At 37.9% G+C, this 21,681-nt stretch overlaps 1 protein-coding gene across 1 annotated transcript; it reads left to right on the top strand.

Moving 5' to 3' along the window:
• The first annotated feature begins 89 nt into the window (after positions 1–89).
• On the top strand, positions 90–11,779 carry LOC139662496 (nuclear receptor subfamily 5 group A member 2-like). The gene is made up of 6 exons (XM_071541186.1): positions 90–191; positions 413–554; positions 3,324–3,961; positions 9,657–9,776; positions 10,572–10,719; positions 11,526–11,779. Exons 1-6 carry the CDS (start codon positions 90–92, stop codon positions 11,777–11,779), a joined length of 1,404 nt encoding a protein of 467 aa, XP_071397287.1.
• Positions 11,780–21,681: the final 9,902 nt, after the last annotated feature.

The following is a 21,681-nucleotide window of genomic DNA, read 5'->3' as shown; positions in this document are numbered from 1 at the left end:
TAGTGTGTTCATTTCATTTATCACTTTACATTTAATAAAAAAAAAAAAGAGAACCGCTATAGCCTAATGTTGCTTTTTTTCCCTCCAGGATGGAGTGCAGATATGATGTGGATTTGGAAGAGCTCTGTCCCGTTTGTGGAGATAAAGTGTCTGGGTACCACTACGGTCTACTGACGTGTGAAAGCTGTAAGGTATGGATTTTTTTTTGTGTTTTTTTTTTGTTTTTTGGCAATATTATTGTTGTTATATCGGCATTGTCTGTTGGCTGTTTATAGGACAGCTTCTAGGTCTATTTCATATTGTAAATTGACTCGTTATCAACCCAATTGCTTTTATCACAAGAATTAAATAGTGACAAAAATCGGTTTGGCTTCTTAATTAGTTTTAATACTTTCTCTCCTTTAACACACAGGGATTTTTCAAAAGAACGGTTCAAAACAACAAGAAGTATATTTGTGCTGAAAACCAGGATTGCAAAATCGACAAAACCCACAGGAAACGGTGTCCGTTTTGCAGATTTCAGAAGTGTCTTAATGTTGGGATGCGACTGGAAGGTAAGAAGGGCGATTTTTTAAAATCTGTTTGTTGTTCTAACCTAGTGGTGTAAATTCATCTTTTGCCAGTTAGTGAAATGAATTGCTGTTTGGATGGAAGGAAAAGCTTGCATGGTCATATTGGCTAATAATTGTAGACTAACATTTATTGTTAATGTCACATTTATAGACTGCAACAAACGACCCAATAAGTATAATTTCGTGCATTTTAAAGCCCTATTCTAACAGTCTTAGTTTCATTGGTAGGCTATACTAAAGGCCAGTAATGATAAATTCCCTCTTTTAAAAAAAAATTAAAAATAAAATCTTCTCCAAAATTACATTGCTGGGAATGGCCAGCTTCATACATTTCAAAAGTGTTCATACACTGCAAACATATCTTAAAAAAGTCATTTAGTCTCATGTTCAGCATTAAAACCAATGCAGTTCGAATGCAGTTGTATTTGTTTCAGCAATTTATTATTATTTTTTTTATATAGCCTATTATAAAGGTGTAAATATCTTGAAACAAAGCAAAAGGCATGACACTCCACTAGTATCAATTCATTCCTGAAAATTGTTGAAACAAGTTGATTTGCTTTGGAAAAAAGTTGAATTATCTCACTCCACTGGCAGACTTTTTCACTTGATTTAAGAAAAATAACATATTAATACTTGCAGCTTTAATACATTAGGTTGTGAGTTTTTCCCCAAAAGGAGCCCAAGTGACTCCTACTCTTACAAAATGAAAACACACAGTCATGACAAATTATGTTTTTTTTTTGTTTTTTTAAGAAGGTAGCTTAAAAGGATAAGGCTGGTGTTTTTTTAATGCATTGCTTACTGTTAACAAATCCTATGAAAATAACAAAATCAGCAATGATTTTGTTATGCTTCAAAAAACACCAGCCTTATCCTTTAACTTCTTGGTTGGCAAAGTTGCAACACCAACTTCATCCAGATTTCCAGAATGCATATAACTTAACCAACCTAACTTAATTAACCACATAAATAATAGAATATTATTTTAAAATTGTAAAATGCTAAAAACAAAAATGTCAACCTGAATCTAATTAAGGGCAAATGGCCTAAAATCACTGTTCATTCCCCTGTAACACCAACCAAATAAAGTTTAAGACATATGCAACCACTGCCTTATGTTTTTTTAATTCCTAAATTATGGGAAAGGCACTGCATTTTCTTTGACACAGTTTGGACATTAATAGGCTAAAATCTCTTAAAGTCATGAGGAATTTATTGTTAATATACCCGCTTCTGAACAGCAATTAATATTTTCATATTGTAGAACATTAAAAGCATGGGAACTGGGAACAAACTGACCTCTAATTAAACATTTTGGTGTAATTTATCATGACTTTAAATTTGAATCATGGTTTCAACAAATTTATGCTATAAAAGGACAAAAACAGACAAAATGAAATATATATGCTTTGTACAAAATATTTTATAATGTGCAAACCAATATGCCACTCTTGTGTCACTTTATCCCCTATCTTCATTATATTATTGTTCAGTTTTCACCTTGCTACCATTAATATAATACATCAAAAACCTAAAAGGCAAACATTTAATTCATTCATTTAAATTTTTTGTGCATACAGCGTGCGATTTTTGGCTTTAAGGGCTTTAAAGTAATGACCCTTGTCCTTGTCAAATGGGCACAATGATGCTGGGCAATTCAACCCATTTTGCATTATTGACTTTTCTAATAGTCACAACAATTCAATGGGATGAATAGGCTACTGCTAAGAAAGTGGCTTGCCCCTGTGCATGGTTAGCAATGCAGACAAGCAGATGGTTGTATAAGAACAAAGCCAAGGTGTAGGCCGTGTAGAAGCACAAAGCATGGACATGGTATATACTGTAGGGCATGAAGCCGCCTTACTGCTACAGAGGTGGGGAACTGCAGGAATGCAGTATGTAGTGGGTATGGGCACAAAGTGACTGGAGCAAAGATGATACAGGAGAGGTGAACTGATTGTGCATGTACAGTAAGTCACCTACCTTTTTGGCCGGTAAGTATGGAAGCCCATTTCCGCCAGTGTGATGAAAAAAAAACATCCTGTAAGTCATTATAATGAGAAACTTTCGCAAAATAATGAGTTAGTATCTCAAAATAATGAGAAACTTTCTCAAAATAATGAGTTAGTGTCTCAAAACAATGAGTTAGTATCTCAAAATAATAAGAAACTACGTGTTGTTTCCTATGTGCCAAAGCAACAGAAGCAACTCATTATTTTGAGATACTAAGTCATTATTTTGAGAAAGTTTCTCATTATTTTGAGAAAATGTCTCATTATAATGACTTACAGGACCGTTTTTTTCATCACACTGGCGGAAATGGGCTTCCATAGGTAAGAAAGCCAAGGGTATATACAATAAGATACAGAGCAAGATATCCAGGCCCTCTGAGTCTTGAACAAGGCTGCACGTAATGCAACTAGCAGCAAGGGCAGATTCCAAGAGGCAATACCAGGTTTATACCCAGGCCTGGTCCCTTCATAATCTGAGGGACCAGGAGATGTGTCTTGGGTGTCGCCCGGGGATCATATAGGGATCAGCCACTGCTTAGATTTCAACTAAGGGGTCGTTACAGCAAGTGTACGAGTGAAATAGCTAGTAGGGATCCAGGGATTCAAAAGTGATGGGGTACTCATTTTATCTGAGTGGGAAAAGTTCTCTCATAGACCCATAAAACGAGATCGGTGTGTGCATAAAATGATAATAAGAAAGAAAAACTCCACTCATTCCTTGCACTATTCTCCTCAGCTGTTCGAGCGGATCGGATGCGAGGTGGCAGGAACAAATTTGGCCCCATGTACAAGCGTGACCGGGCCCTCAAGCAGCAGAAAAAGGCTTTGATGAGGGCTGGTGGATTCAAAATAGAGACCAGTCCGTTTCTTCTCGCCTCAAACCAAGCAGACTCTGCTTTTACCGGCAGCCTCCCCGGCCTCCACCCGGTTCCCATCATTCAAACCGCCCCTCTAAGCGCAACACACTACGGACCGCCATCGCTGAACACACCGATGTCCTCCAACACACCTATATCCACCCAGTACCAGTACGCCTCCTTCCCCAACCGGGCCATCAAGTCGGAGCACACGGACCGCCACGCAAGTTCGCCGGCCTCCGTCGCGGGGAGCTACGTCTGCTCCGAAGATCTTTACTCGGGGCCTTTCTCTCCGCAAGTTCCCCGGATGCCTCAGCTGGTGATGGAGTTCCTGCGCTGTGATCCGGATGAGCTGCAGATGCGGAGAAAGATCGTCGCCCACCTCCAGCAGGAGCAGAGTGGCTGGGGGAAGCAGGAGAAGCCCACCACGTTTAGCCTCATGTGCCTCATGGCGGACCAGACGCTCTTCTCCATCGTGGAGTGGGCTCGCAGGTGCATCTTCTTCAAAGAGCTTAAGGTAAGACCCCATCCGTTGTTTGTGCTTTTTGTGCACCTGCAAACTAGTGGAGACCATGTCACTCATTCCACCATCCCATTTCAGGTTTATAGCACATGCAAATCATACTATAAAGCAAGGAATCTCTGTCTGTATGTGTGTCCGTCGCATATCTCGAGAACCGTTCGTCCGATCTACTTCGCACTCGGCGGGTGTATTGCTGGGGACCCGAGGATGTGCAGTGTAAACTTTGAATAAACAAGCAAACAGTGCTCTGTGCGGCAGCTGGGCTCAAAGCAAGCGACTGGAAGCGCAGTGTCGAGTGTGAAGTCGTTCGGATGAGCGGTTCTCGAGAAAATGGCAAGCAGCAATAGCGGAGGCCCGTTCCGAACAGGCATGTTTTGAACGGGCACTGCACTAGTTCATTAAATGTTTCATTTAGTCCTTCTGTATTTTATTGCACATATCTTATTGTCATGTCTTTCTAGTGTCACTACTTTCTATTTTGTAAGACATAAGGTTGTGGATATAATCGCAGTTCCTTGAAGGTAAGGAAGGTGATCCAGTGCATATGTATCAGGAATGCCTTCATGTGAGTCTTCCAGTGTCAGTGTCTTCCATATTACGTCTGCTAGACCAAAAGCGCACCACTGATATCAACACTGATAGACTGATGGAACGGATGGCCTTTGTGGCTTGAAAAGGCCGTGGACATTGCATGACCATCTGCTTCTGCAACTGTAATTATGCCATTCTAGAAATGAATTGAGGCTCCTATCTTAGTCATGAAATAGCTTGACACAATTCAAGCCCAAACTAGTGTCCTGTTTTCATCCAGAGCCAATGGCTGCTAGCTCCTGCTGAAACTGACATTATGGCCTGACTTAAACCCTGACCACGCATCCCTAAGTCCCTGGCTAAACTGATCGTGGATGAGGCTGCAACTTCATAACACTTCCACAAAGCGTAGTCCAGCTTTCTAGCCTGCTCCAATTCATGACAATCACTAGATGAAGGTGGATGACACATTTATAAATCCTAAGGATCTGTTATAACTATTCCATGTACTATTACACTGGGGTGAATATGCCTGCGTACAATAGAAACTTAGCTTACATGTTAGAGAAAAGGGGGATGAATATAGTTTCAACACTACATAGCAAAATGGTCAGTGTCAACTCTCAGCTACATGAGCATGAGCACGGGCTCACTTGCACCTGCACACACAAGCACACAAACAAACACAGACACCCACACACAGCATTGGTTGTAGCAACAACCACTCTTGTGTTTGTTTTGCGCTTCCAAGCTCAAAAGTGTTCCCTGTGATGAGGACATGCTGACAGGATAAAGTACACCTGTAAGGTTTCACATGAGTAGAACCAGGACTGAGAGAAGTGACTGAAAGACTGACATTGTTTTTCAGGAAGCTATTATTGTACTATGCTGCCAGAATCAAGCTAATTTAGATGTCCTGAACAACTAAATATACTGGATAATTTAAAATATTGCCATATTACCCACATTAAAATAAAATTTCAGCATGGTATAATCATCACGGCTTGACACTTTGGACTGCATATTCTATGGTAGGTCTCTATATATTAACTTGGGGAAATTCAGAATGTTTGTAAAAGCTAGGAATGCTAAGTCAGAGTCAGAATTATTTTAATTAACCAAGTACAATGGATGCACAATTAATTTGACCTTGTTAATTGGCAGACACATAATGCAGGACTGACTTACTATATGGGACAAAACATAACAGGACCTCACTTATAATGTAGACAAGACTTACTGTATGATAGACCATTAATAAACACACTATGTAGTACATAATCAAATACATTCCCTATTTTCTTACCAGTGTAGCAGCACTAATGTAGTCAAAGTGCAATGTACAACTTGGTTGATTTACAGCAAAAGATGCTTAAATGGCAGTTGTTCAAAATAAAATAGAAACAGCTTATCTTTTTTTTTTTTTTTATCTTTGTTTTGGACCAAGGTCCAGTAATTCAAACAAGCAACCTTCTGGTCACAAGCCTGCTTCTCTAACCTCTAGGCTACTGCCATACCTCTAGATCTACCGTCATCAAAAAACTTTACGTTTTTTTTGTCATTTCCCTCGTAAACTCAAAGAGGCCTTCTGCTTGGGTCTATGATAGAACTTACGACAGCGTATTGATGCCACAGTGGGAAAAAAAATTTGGCTCAGTATCTCGTTATAACGAGAAACCTTTCTCGTTATAACAAGATCTTTTTCTCGTTATACTGACATCTTTTCTCGTTATTACGATTACGACATACCAACTTATCTCATTATAACGAGAAAGGTTTCTCGAGAACGAGAAAGGTTTCTCGTTATAATGACATATCAACATATCTTATTATAATGAGAAAATGTTCTTGTTATAACGAGATACCACGAAACTTTTAAATGCTATAAACACATATGAGCACGCACACGTACACGCACACAACATACACACACACACACACACACACACAGTGATCTCTTACACACACAGTCACACAAGAAATCAGTAATCTTTAACAATGTGTTGTATTTTAAAAGCTTGTTATATTATCCATTGTGTCAAATCTCCATCTGAAAAGTAACTAAAGCTGTCAAATAAATGTAGTGGAGTAGAAAGTACAATATTTCCCTCTGAAATGTAGTGGAGTGGAAGTATAAAGTAGCATCAAATGGAAATACTCAAGTAAAGTACAAGTATCTCAAAATTGTACTTAAGTACAGTACTTGAGCAAATGTACTTAGTTAACAGAACACCCTGCCGATTAGCAGTAGTGGAAAGTAAGTACTTAGGAAGTATGTACTTAGTTACTTTCCACCTCTGCTAATCGGTAGGGTGTTCTGGTAAATCCAGCATGTATATAATCCTCTAAACAGCTCGAATTTTAACGGACTGGCCCATTTATGTGCTGGGGAAGCGGTGTTACTACACACACAAAATAGCGACTCCTTACCTGCAATATGTCCCAAAACCCCACAGACAACAGGAATTGTGGTAATGTGCGTTGACTGCTTGAAATGCCACACTACATCTCTTTCTTGTTTCAATTTAGACGCAAATTCTCAGCACTCCTCTTCTACATTATGTCTTTACATCATGGCGCTCTCCCTATAGCCAAAGAAATGGATGTCTTTCTTTTCATCGGCTGTGTCTTTTTGTGTGGGAGGCCTGTATTTTCTCCTTTCAGCTTGATGGCAGCTGTGTCAATGCAGACTTCGACACACACGCAAACTGGGCTAGGTGCCACGGGCTGCACGGGACCAGCTAGGGTCCGCTGTTTCTGACGCTGGCTGTGTTATGGGTTTGGTCATAGGGTCAACAGTGAGTCGATGCGTGGATGTGACCCAGAGAGAGATTAAGAGAGACACAGCAGGCAGGAGGCCAGGAGAGAGGAACACGACACACCTGCACACCTATACACACACACATGCGGGCACACACACACGTCATGCACTCCATTTAAAGGATAAGGCTGGTGTTTTTTAATGCATTGCTTACCGTCAACAAATCCTATGAAAATAACACTACTCCCGTTACTTTCTGACTTCCCACGTAGCGTTTTTAGCCATCAAGCTAAAAACCTTTAAATACAGCTCACAAAGACATAGTTTCCATTTTAAAAATCGCTAACTGTTACCATGAAAAGTCAGGCTGTTGTAGTTATTACCAAATCAAATTCAAATGGGAACAAATTCTTCATTAAGCCAGGGACTATTTTCTGTGCTACGGAACTACTTTCCTGAGATCGCAAACGTGTTTATAGCCGGCTTATTAAGTTGTTTGAGGAAAAAGTCGGCCGGCCCGGGGCATCACGATGATGAAATATACTGCCAGAGCAGCAGCATGGCTCTGTGACGGGTTTTTAATTGTTTTTTTAATACAATGGAGTTCTATGGCTGCTGGGACATGGCTGCACTGGGCATCGGCTACATGGACGAGACTTGTTAGCAAAACAAAATCATTGCTGATGTTGTTATTTTCATAGGATTTGTTGACGGTAAGAAATGTATTAAAAAACACCAGCCTAATCCTTTAAGGAGTGCAATGCAACCCCCCAACCACTACTTACGGTATCCCCTAACAAAATATAGTTCCAACATGCATGTGTGTTGCCGTTTTTTTATCCATGTCGACAATGAGCTGGGTTATGTTTACATTACATGTACGTTTTAACGCTGGATGGGACACTCTGTTGACTCTTTTCAACACTCGTTGATGGCTAGTTTCCAGGCTTTTGTCTCTGTTTTTCAGACAGGTGTGTGTTCATCTTTCACTTCCGAATGAGTTCAGGAAGCAACCAGCAACATGCATCATTTCCCAGGTGTAATAATGACAGCTCTGTTTACATAGACAAAATACGCTAAATCGTTAAGGAAGTTGTTTTATGTTACTGCGATCATGAAAGGAATAGACAAGAAAATTTAAATAATGCAATAATAACACTCATACGTAAATAAAATACTTGTACATATATGTATACTTTTAATTTACACGTTCATGTACAAGTGTTTAACCTATGCATGCAGGGGTGTGTTATGTATTTATATGCAGTAGTTTCAGTTATGTACAGTATGCACAAGTGTTTCACCAATGTATATGCAAGTGTTTCAGGTACATATGTATGATAATGTATATGTGCATTATCATACATATGTGCGTTTCATATACTGTATATGTGTGTGAGTATACGGGACAATACATATAAATAAAGTAAATAAAATATAATAATAATATATATATATATATAATAATATAAAAAGATGCCTGCCCATTTAACTGCTGATATTTTACCTCCAGCTTTTGGACAATGTTAGCCAATTTATTACTAGTGTGCTTTGATGTGATGAATTGTAGATGATATAATTCGGTAACACTTTACAATAAGGGTACATCACTAACCCTTAATTAACAGTTAACTAATGTGTCTGGTGATCATTTACTAATGGTGTTCATGTTAACTAAAGTATTAATCTATACATTATTTAATAGTCATCTTTATAAACTATTAAATAATGTATAAATTAATACCTTAGTTAACATGAACACTATTAGTAAATTACACATTAGTTAACTGTTAATTAAGGGTTAGTTAATATGTATTAAGCATTAACTAACCCTTAACTTAGTGACCCTTATTGTAAAGTGTTACCTATATTTCCTATATTGTGTTTTTGTTTATTCTTGGAGTATGGGCTAATTTAGACAGACTCCTACAATCTTGGGTAATTGTTTTGTGCAATGGTACTATTTTTTTAAGACATGCATAATAACAATTTTTATGAAGGCAGTTGTACAGAGTTAATTTAAATAGTCCTACCTGCTTCTGATGAAAATGCAGTAGTAGTCCCCAAGACCCACACTCACCACAGATTACATCACACTTGATGAACATTGGATTACCAGTATTAGAAATTATACTGGTGTGACCATATGCTGGAGGAACAAGACAAATATAGTCCATGCATGGGGGATAAAACAAATTCAATATGCAAATGCACATCAAGAGAGCAAATATAAACAAAGACCCAGGCAAAAACTCATCAACAAGCACACTCATCATTGCTTTTAGATTTCAGATTTCATTAGGTGAAAGGGTCTAATCTTAAAATGCAAATTGGCAGATTGATGGGCGGGATTAAACATGCATTTGGATGATTTTGCCTTTTGGTTTCTGCTACCAGGTGAGTGACCAGATGAAGCTGCTTCACAGCTGCTGGAGTGAACTGCTGGTCCTGGACATTGTCTCCAGGCAGGTCCAGCACAGCAAAGAGGGTAGTCTGCTCCTGGTCACTGGACAGGAGGTGAGTGATCCAGTATCCCTTCAGTCACAAGGTCCCTATTATTCCACAGTGGAAATCCACTACATGATATAGAGAACTGACCAGAATCTGTGAAGGTGCAGGTTGTTTGGGTGTCTGGTGGATAAGTTCGATTCGGCTGAATTGTGAATTCAATCAAAAATAAATGGTAACACTTTTCAATAATTAAGGGTTAGTTAATGCTTAATCATCTTAACTAACCCTTAATTAACAGTTAACTAATGTGTCTGGTAATCATTTACTAATGGTGTTCATGTTAACTAAGGCATTACTTTATACATTATTTAATAGTCATCTTTATAAACTATTAAATAATGTATAAATTAATACCTTAGTTAACATGAACACCATTAGTAAATTATACATTAGTTAACTGTTAATTAAGGGTTAGTTAATGCTTATTAAGCATTAACTAACCCTTATTAAGCATTAACTAACCCTTAACTTAGTGTACCATTATTGTAAAGTGTTACCAAATACATTTTAAGGGCAAGGGAAGGGGATTCTGGTTGATGCATGTATTCACATAAGTGGAAGAATGTAGTCATATGACAAATCATAGGCTGCTGATCCCACAATATACAAGGTCTATTAAATGTCCATGTTCATGTATGACAAGCCTTTTCACAGTTTATTTCAAAGCTCATTAGTTTCAAAATCCCACTGCTCAAAAAAGGGAGAAAGTATAGAAAAAATGCTAGATGTATGTGAAACTTTTGGGGTGCATAAGAACACCCCTGTATGTTCCTCACGTCAGCATGGTTTTCTTTGGCACAGGTGGAGCTGTCGGCCATAGCTTCCTACGCAGGTCCCACTCTGGCCAACCTGGTCCAGAGAGGACAGGAGCTGGTGGAGAAGCTCCAGAGCCTACAGGCAGACCGCCAAGAGATTGCCTGTATCAAGTTCCTCGTCCTCTTCAACCCGGGTGAGTGGCAAATGGATAAGATAATGCCAGTTTCAAGTTAGCGGTCAGAACAAACCCGGAAGTGCCTGATGCGCATGTTTACATGTGAACATCACTTATTGTAGATGGAAATAGTAGCCGGTTTTACATTCTCATTTTGAATTATATTTTATAATTTTACAATATTGGTTTTATTTTCTGGACTGATTTTTCCCTCATTTTTTTCTTGCTAAGAGGATGAACTTTGAACCTCATTGTTGATACATAGATTGAAATAGCATTGTGTCACACTGGACTGTGTAATTCCCGACACAGTAAGAAAAATATTTTATCTGTGTATCTCTCTGTCAATATCTTTTCTTATTACAGTGCTTCCCACTGTAAGTAATTGTATTTTTAAATCAAGGAAAGCTATTTAAATGAATAATAAATAAATACACATTCAAAGCTGAATATTTGTTTTTGTTTTGTTCTCTTAGTCCTTTTTATTTGTGACTCTCCGCTTTTTCATAGTTAACAAATTAGTTTAATAAACACTATTAAACACTACTACCAAACACTATTTTTCTATTTTCCATTTAACTGAAACTATAAATTTCTCTAACTTCTGAGAAACCAGCAACTTCTACCACAGTGTAATAGACATGTATGCATGTGTTGCAGTCATCACATCTGAAACACCATAAACAAAAAGCAATCATTACTCAACTACAATTAGTAGAGTAAAGCTGTTTATTGGTCCATGATGTGAAAAGGTTTGACAAACTGTGCTCTATGGTAACTCCGTTGGTTTCTTTAACCCCCCCACCCCAACCCTAACTCTCCAGATGTGAAACTGCTTGAAAACCAGCCATTCGTGGAGAGTGTCCAAGAGCAAGTTCATGGAGCCCTGCTGGAGTACACGCTGTGCACTTATCCTCAGTACCTGGACAGGTTTGGTCACCTGTTGCTGTGTTTGTCTGAACTGCGCTCTCTGAGCACCGTCGCCGAGGACTACCTGTGTTGCAAGCACCTTAGCGACGAGGTTCCCCGCAGCAACCTGCTCGTCGAGATGCTGCACGCCAAACGCACCCGCGTGTGAAGGCTGAGATGGTTTCGACTTTGCTAGTACTCTGACTGGTAACATTTTACTTGAAACCTGGTTTAAATCTCATTTGTTGTACCTGAACAAGAACTGATGCTGTTTTTCAGGTGTTCATAATATCTATTTGAGTTCCAGTACTTCATATTTTTGTCCCCCACCAAAGGGGGGACTATGGATCGGTCTCCGTCCATCCATTCGTTCTTTCGTTCGTTCATTCGTTCGTTAGTTAGTCACACTGTAACGTTGACTTTGTGCCACTAGTGGGTGGCATTGACAACGAATGGGGACTCAGTGGTAAAGCAGGTCATACAGTTAAAGTTATCATACAATGTGGGGGACAGTGAATGGGGACTCAGTGGTAAAGCAATACAGTTAAAGTTATCACAGGTAACATAATAGTCTACACATGCTACACGCTAGACATCAGTCTGGGTTGATGTGTTGAAGTGAGAGTCAATGGAGAATTTTTGGGCAAACCTCTAACCACAAGACACTGTAGTTATTGTCCAGTTGTTGGACTGTTGTAATGTCATTGCACTCATCACTGCACTAGCACTGTGCCGTCAGTGTTGACTACTTATATCATATTACCACTTACCTACTGTGCAATACCATATATCACTTATCATTTAGCATTTATATTATTCATAACACTCACGCTCCTGGTGTTGTATGTTATATTGTATATTGTATCATAAATTGTATTGTAGTGTACATTGTGTAATGTAGGGATTGTATTTATTGCGTATTGTAGTTCTTATATTTTGTGCTGTATTGAGTAAAAACAGGGCAATTACAGTTACTAAATTTCAAGATATAACTTGTAAGCCTAATTCTGAGGAGAGTAGGCAACAGAAATATATGGTCAGTCTGTCCTTTCATTGTCCCATACGAAAATGCTTATACAATTTCACTCATATTTCAAGTTCAATCAGCAATCACTGACTGACCCAAGGGTGGAACTACATCACTGGTGGGGGACAACATGTTTACTATTTGCTTGTTACATGAACAGGGGAAAAGTGGGACCTCCCGTGACCTGCTATACTCATTTGTAATAAGATTACAACAACGTGGTCCATGAAGGTACATATCACATATAGCTTATGTTGCACAAATGAGTTAAATGAAAGGGACATACCTGAATCTGCTGAAAACCTGGACAAAATATAAAACCAAACCAACACAAAGCAAACTGAAAACGAAAATTGTTTTTGCCACTGCTGTTTATTGTTCCATTGTGTGTCCAGTACGAGGGTAATTGAAAATTTGTGTTTGTGTAAGTGTGTGTACATTTGTTTCAGTATTTTTATACAGTAGCCAACAGTTTTTCAGCTTTTAAGGAAACTTGAAGGAAAGCTGATTTCACCCACATGGAGTATTCCTCAAAAATGTTGTGTGTTATATTTTTAATTTTATATTTATCTTTAGTACATTTTCAGAAAATTGTTTTTGTATTAGTACCCCAAGTTTTGAAATGATCCTCGTTCATTTTAATGTACAACACTGTAAAACACCAGATATATGGCTAGTGTGTGTTGTGTCATATGGACACACTGACTATTTGTGCTTAGGATGTGTGAGTATGTCTGTGCAAATTTTCATGTGTTTTGGGCTTTGCATTTCTGAGTGAAAGAGAGAGAAAATAATAAGTATTTAGTTTTGCCATTGACTTCCACTGTTTTTGAATACATTCCTATGGGACAGTCATGCATTCTAGGGTTACCATAATACACCATTAACGTAATAACAACTTGTAGCCTACTGTAGATAATAGTGTAATAAATTCCCATTAATGTAAGTTACCTAACAATGCAATAACTTTTTTCCTGTTAATGTATTAATTATTACCTTATTGGGTTTTATTGCATTACCCACAAGGCTAAAATTTTCACGTTTCAAAAATGTAATAAATTAACTGATAATGTAATAATAGTCAAGATTCAATACACAGCTGTCACCCATTCACGTATTTGGTTATATGGCTACATATAAAAAAGGGATACATATGTATGGAAGAGGTTTTTGTGATTATTGCAAGTGGATTACATTTCAAACATTTCAACCTGCCTGTTAATGTAATAAAATAATTGATTACAGTAATGGTAGGTAACCTTTATTACATTAAGGGGAAATGTATCACGTTAATAGGATTATTACACTACTAGCTGAAAATGTGTATTACATTAATGGTTTATGATGCTCATGGGAGGGTTACTACATTAACAGTTGTAGCATTATAATTATACACAGTATTTTTTTTTTGTGGATTCAAATAAAGCATCTATGTGTGTGTGTGTGTGTGTGTGTGTGTGCAGACCCAGGTGCACTTTTTTTTTACATGTACAAGCTGATCCCTGCTGTTGCTGAAGCTGATAAAACCAAAACAAAAAAAATGTGACTCATCACCTTCATGAAAGTTGTACCTCCACTTATTTTATGATTTAAAAGTAAACTATTTGTATTTTTGTTGTTATGGGTAATGTTGTCAACAAAGGATTAAGCTATATCCTATCATGGGATACAGTATTGTACCATAGACTCAGAACTGTGTATATGTGATGTTCATGTATTGTAAACAACTGCGCATCAAGCACTATCAGGTTCTTTTTGATTGCAAATCTGAAACCGACATAAATCTATTTTGGAGCAAAATGACTAAACAAAATGTTGAGTTCGGGGGTGCAAACAAAGGTTTACAAGGGGAAACAGATTGGGATTCTTCCGGTTTCAATCAGGAAAGTTGTTTGACTGGTCAAAAAAACCTCCAGAGTGAAGAATCTTTCTTCTACTGTTCTATTTGTTTTTGGGTGGTTTACATACTATTTCATTCATATATTTATATACATATATATATATATATATATATATATATATATATGTACATATATATATATATGTATATATATATACGGTTTCTCTTTTTTATATACTGTTTTTATTGCTTCATATTGTGTTTTATTCATTCTGTCTTTAACAAGTACACAAGCAACTACTAAGCTAAATTCTGTGTATGGGCAAATATATTTGGCCAATAAAAGGATTCTGATTCTGAGTCTGAAGAAATGAAAGGGACAGGAGGACCTGGAGCAAAGGTGCTGCTGCTCCTTTGCTAAGTTTGTTGAAGAGATGAATGGCAACTAGTGGTGGAAAATAACTAAGTACATTTACTCAAGTACTGTACTTGTAATTTTGAGATACTTGTACTTTACTTGAGTATTTCCATTTGATGCTACTTTATACTTCTACTCCACTACATTTCAGAGGGAAATATTGTACTTTCTACTCCACTACATTTATTTGACAGCTTTAGTTACTTTTCAGATGGAGATTTGACACAATGGATAATATAACAAGCTTTTAAAATACAACACATTGTTAAAGATGAAACCAGTGGTTTCCAACCTTTTTGGCTTTTGACGTCTTACAAAAAGCAGTGTGTAGTCGGGTCACATTTCAGATGTCTATGAGTTGTTAACAGCTCCACCAAATAGTGATTTTTCCCTCTAAACCTCACATGGTTTCATTTCAATAAATGTTCAAATGATCCAATATTTCAGCAAAAATCAAAGATTAGAGAAAAAGTCCAAAAACTGAAAACAGATTTGTGTATCATATAACTTTGTTTTTTCTTCTTTCCTCTCCCATTAATCATCTCACGACCCCTCAGATTTATCTGGTGACCCTTTGGAGGGGCCCGACCCCGAGGTTGGGAACCACTGGACTAAACTAGCTAACTGTATATAAAGTAGTTCAAACTAGCTCCACCTCCAGCAGCTACAACAGTAACATGCTGCTTACACACTGATGCTTCAGTATTAATAATCTAATGATGTCATATATAATAAAATATCAGTCAGAGGGACCAAACCACTACTTTTACTTGAATACTTTAACTACATTTTGCTGCTAATACTTATGTACTTTTACTTAAGTAGGATTTTTACACTGCTGTATCTGTACTTTTACTTAAGTAAAGGATCAGAGTACTTCTTCCACCACTGCATCTAACCTAAATGGATGGCTACTAAAAAGTTTTGTCAGCTAGCCATATAAATTAGGTTAGGTGGCATTCAGTTAATATGGAAGCTAATGTGAGTCATATTTCTCCTCATTCCTCTCAGCTACAATTTGTGAGAAACAGTAGATTATCTTATTAATTATCAAACTGTCTTCTGCAGATTCTAATCTACAGGTTAGCCTTTTCCCAGTTCCAACATGAATCAGCCCCTTCAGCAAACTCATCACTTTATTGCTCTGGGTCTATTCTCACTTGAATTTTTTCACCTAGACCTCTGCTTTTTGCCTGTTCTTTCTGTGGACTCTTGCCTGGATTCTGGATCCCAATCCATTTGCAACCCCAAACTCAAAATTTTTCAAGTCATTTTGCTTTTATGCCAGTTTTAAGTTAGCGGTCAAAACGAACCCGGACGTGCCTGATGCGCATGTTTACACTACATGAACATCACTTATTGTAGATGGAAATAGTAGCAGGTTTTACATTCTCATTTTGAATTATATTTTATAATTTTACAATATTGGTTTTATTTTCTGGACTGATTTTTCCTTCATTTTTTTCTTGCCAAGAGGATGAATCTTTGAACCTCATTGTTGATCCAAAGATCATAATAGCATTGTGTCACACTGGACTGTGTAATATTTTATCTGTGTATCTATCTGTGAGTAATTGTATTTTGAAATCAAACAAAGCTATTTAAATGAATAATAAATAAATACACATTCAAAGCTGTACGATTTGTTCTTGTTTTGTTCTCTTAGTCCTTTTTATTTGTGGCTCTCTGCTTTTTCATAGTTATAAAATGAGTTTAATAATGGGAAAAAATGCCCAAACACTATTTTTCTATTTTCCATTTAACTGAAACTATACATTTCTCTAACTTCTGAGAAACCAGCAACTTCTACCACAGTGTAATAGACATGTATGCATGGGCCCAGGGGCGGACTTAGTGATTTGGGGGCCCTAGGCAAAGGCAAGCATGGGGCCCCCTGAATCCCAACCCTCTCCCTTTTTAATCCATCCTTTCTACATATTACCATCAAGTTGGGGCTGAGAAAACTATGCATGCAAGGGCACTTTTTGTTGTTTTTCTGCAACATTTGTGTAGCTTGCTTTTTTTGTTTTGGGCGTTACTTCTATATCTCAGCTACTGATGCAGTGGCAAGAAAAATTTGCTTAAGTACCGAAATAGTAACAAAAAAGTGGAAAAGTAGCAAAATTGCACTAGAAGTGGAATAACCCATTATAGCCTGACTGATTAGGGTGGGTGACCATGACTGAAGATTGAAATAATTTATTGTAACAAAAAGTACATTTATTTTATATTGATTAAAAATAAGTTTACATTAGTTCTATTCTTGTCTCTTTTGGGGGCCCTCTGGCTGCGGGGGCCCAAGCCAGTCGCCTACCTTTGCCTAATGGTAAGACCGCCCCCGCATGGGCCCAGTCATCACATCTGAAACACCATAAACAAAAAGCAATCATTACTCAACCGCAATTAATGGAGTAAAGCTGGATTATGGAAGTAAAGCGTAGGAGAAGGTGCTATTGTCAGCGGGCACATTTTGGCTTTTTGGAAACAAAACTCCACGCTCTCTCTCAAATCTCTGCGGCATATCACGTAAGAATATACATGCTCTGATGCTTGAACGTCGTCTAATGAGCATAAGATGATGCGCTGGATACACGAAAAACAAGGGATGCTGGGAAAACATCCCTTCGGTGAGACTTGCCCGGTTGAAGTCAGAACACGATAAAAAACCTTTCTTATCCCACGCGGAGATCCCGCCGATTACACCTTAAACCATCTGTTTTGCCCACTCTGCCTTTAGTGAACTGCTTAATCAGCGTAATGCACTCGACTTGTTTTGCAGAGAAGCCCTATCTGATCTTGTTTGCCTCGCCGGAGCCCTTTTCTCCGCTCGACCTCGCCATCCAGCTGGTATCAGGTTGGCATCCGTCCCATTCCAGGACCAAAACATGGCAAGAGTTAAACCAGGACAACTGCATACACTTCATCTGCTTTCACTTTCTGGCAATCATTCTGTTCTATTATAATACTTTAGTCAAAACTTAAGTCAAATTATGCTTATCATCAGTAGCTCAAGTTTACTTTATTATTGGGTGCCTTCATTTTCATAGGGTATATATTGTAAATAGCACATGAAATCAGAGTCTAAAAGTTTGTTGCATTGAGGGAAAATTTGTTTCAGCTTGGCTAAATTAAATAATGTACTGTTTCATATCATCTCTCGTGCACTGCTGAGGAATTATATTTATTTTATATAAATGTGAACAAATAATTAGGGTGCAGTAGGGGTGTTCCAAATCTCTTTGAAAAACCCAACATACTACATATTTATGTAGTGAGTTATACTGATTATTAGGGCTTTTTATAGTGTGTTTATGGCCAAAAGGCCGTTGATAGAGTACATGTAGTTATTACTGGTTGATATATGGTCAATGCCCTGTAATCAGTCTGCAATCAGGACCGTTAATTCAGTTTGATGAGATTTTGTCTCTCGGACCCAAATCTGAGAATATTTTTATTGTTAGATATGATTTTGTCCAGAATCCCATGACTATCTGTATTATAGGTAGAGAGATAACAGAGAAACTACAGTCATTCTTCTACATTCTCTAATTGTGTTAACTTCTTGTAAATGAAATAATGATGAAGTTTAACACTTTAATTTAATTTAATTTAATTTAATTTAATTTAATTTAATTTAATTTAATTTAATTTAATTTAATTTAAATCAAGGACCCCTGGTGGTCCCCGGACCCCACCTAGTCCTACTTACATTCAAATTGTTCTTTCATTTTTAGAAATGTATGTCTGTATATCAGTGAGTCTCTGAGTAAATACAGCTTTGACGATATCAGTTCTTGTCAAATACTAACTTTGTCATTTAAATATCCTCCATAGGATATTTTTTACATGGAATTATAATTTCTTTGCTCAGACCAAACTCTCTCTGTCGCGATTTATTTAAGTCTTGAAGGTGCAGAACTAAAGAGTAGGCAACAACAACTGCATATCAAGAAGTTTATTGATTTCAATGCATCAAGAGAGAGAACAGCCTTGTAACTAGCATCAGCCTTCCTAGCCTGGCCAAGGCCAACAAGACTACTCTCTTTCTATGACAACACTGAGTTGCTTTGGTTTTCTCTATCTCTGTCACGTTGGCCCTATCCCGTACACCAGTGGTTCTCAACGTGGGGGCCGGGGACCACCGGGGGGTCCTTGAGGGTGTTCCAGGGGGTCCCAAGCAAACTGATGAAGTGTTAAACTTCACCATTATTTCATTTGAGTAAAATCTGGACAAAATCATATCTAACAATAGAAATATTTTCAGATTTGGATTCAAGAGAGAAAATCTCATCAAATAAGGGTCTGTGGCCCGAATGTGTCCTAAATTAGGGGTCCTTGATATGAAAAAGGTTGAGAATGACTGCCATACACAACCGGTGCACTTTAAGATGTAAGACTAGGTCAGAGGTAGGGCTGGGCGATAATTCAATATTATCGTTTATCGTCTTTCAGTGGAATCATATGGTGATGATATGAAGATATTTTAATATCGTGACACACATTTCTGCTGTCTGAATTGATGATGACAAGCAAATTTTACTTAAAAACTCTCATAAAATGAGGTATGGTAGGAATATTATTTGAATATTTCTGTTTTGTTTGACACCTAACCTAAATATTGACACCTAACATCACCATTCGGTTCAATGAGATGAACATGAATTTGATTATTTAACGTGATTTCGCATACGTGAACCATATCGTGATATATATTGATATAGAGAAAAACCCTTATGATTATCGTGATATTGATTTCAACCATATCGATTTCAACCATATCGATACAACATATGACCCTGCCTATGCATCAGATGGCCTTTGCCCTGCATCCATCTCTGATGTCATAGAGCCTTTATTCTCCCTTCTTCTTTATTCTCTCTCTCTCTCTCTTCTATAATTTGGACCTTCCCAAGCCTTAAAGGGTAAAACCTAGACCTTCCAACAGCATGAAATATTTTTTTTGTCAGTTTGGTTTATAAAATGACCCCACACCAATATGTGTCCGGTAAAAGTATCTTTTTACTCAGTATAATTTCAACACAATACGATGCAATAAAATATTATACAATATGCAACACGATATGATACAAAACAATACAATTGGATATGATACAAAACAATAGGCTACGACACGGCACACAATATACAATATGGTAAGATACAAATAGAGAGATTCAATTAGATTTGACTCAGAATGTCAACCATTTAACATACAAAGGAAAAAGCAAACACACGTGTATTTAATACACATATGTTGTAAAAATGTAATTGCCGTGCTCTGACTCTCAAGTAATTAAATCTTGAAGGATGATATTTCCATAGATGAAATGCTAATAATCCATGTGGGGAAATTTGCAGCAGTAAGTATTAATAGTCCTCAACTGACCTAAATTCCTTCCTATAAGGGTAAATGGCTTTGACTGATATTAACAGTATTCCATTTAAGCTGCCATTTATGTCAGTGTTATTAGTGTTGGTGTGAATGCTGCTGTAGACTGCTTTGTCTTATCATGCCATTAAAGCAACAGAGACAAATAGAGATGGATACACATTCACTAAAACTAGAATTTATAACCTCCTCCTCTCCTCCTTGTCTCCTCTCCTCCTCTCCTCTCCTTGTCTCCTCTCCTCTCCTCTCTCCTCTCCTCCTCTCCTCTCCTCTCCTCTCCTTGTCTCCTCTCCTCCTCTCCTCTCCTCTCCTCTCCTTGTCTCCTCTCCTCTCCTCTCCTTGTCTCCTCTCCTCTCTCCTCTCCTCTCCTCCTCTCCTCTCCTTGTCTCCTCTCCTCCTCTCCTCTCCTTGTCTCCTCTCCTCCTCTCCTCTCCTTGTCTCCTCTCCTCTCCTCTCCTCTCCAATTATAGTAGTGGGATATTCCAAAGGGAAAGAGGTTGATAGCAACAAAGACAACAGCGCCCCCTGATGCTTCATTAAGGCATTGCAGCCTCTCAGGCCTCCTTTGTTTAGGCTCCTCCATTGATAGTGAATGGAAGATTGGCATTGTGGACTCAGAACCCAGAGTGATTTAATATTGATAGGGACCCATACGCTTCATAACTGGTAGCACTACAATGAAATAGAGCTCCATGCATGTAAAAAATGTTTTACACTGAATTCAGTCATTTTCTCGTATTGAGCGTATTCCCCATGTCACTTGAATGCAGCATAAGGTAGGAGAGTTGCTGAGATGTGTGGTGGAGGGCATGGACCCCTTGTCAACAGGTTATGGCGATATGACATAAAATCTGCTGCTGTAGCACATATATTTGTAAAAATAACATAGCATCTTCAAGTAACTTTTGTTGGGGGAATCTACATTTTTGCATTTGAATGCGCTACAACAGTGGTTCTCAACTTGGGGTCCGAGGACCACCAGGGGTAGCTACTTGAGAGGGTTCCAGGGGGTCCCCCAGCAAATTGATGAATTGTTAAACTTCGGCATTATTTAATTTACAAGAAGTTAACACAATTAGAGAATGTAGAAGAATGACTGTTTTGATCATAGCTTTACTGTTATCTCTCTACAATACAGATAGTCGTGGAATTCTGGACAAAATCATATCTGACAATAAAAATATTCTCAGATTTGAGTCCGAGAGACAAAATCTCATCAAATGGGGGTCCGTGGCTCTAATATGTACTACATTTGGGGTCCTTGATATAAAAAAAAAGGTAAGAATCACTGCGCTACAATACGATTTAGGAGTTTATTGGATTTACGAAGAGCACTTGAAGGCAGCATCTTCTGCCATATACGCGCTTGTCGCCTCACTTCCCGGAAAACAAACTTT

This window comes from Centroberyx affinis, unplaced genomic scaffold, assembly GCF_046629955.1.
Source record: "Centroberyx affinis isolate AG114_WGS23_722 - 3 ecotype Tasmania unplaced genomic scaffold, CSIRO-AGI_Caff_v1 ptg003816l_1, whole genome shotgun sequence".
Classification (NCBI taxonomy): domain Eukaryota; kingdom Metazoa; phylum Chordata; class Actinopteri; order Beryciformes; family Berycidae; genus Centroberyx; species Centroberyx affinis.
Note: the sequence above shows the minus strand (reverse complement) of the source record. Positions and strands in the feature narration are given on the sequence as shown.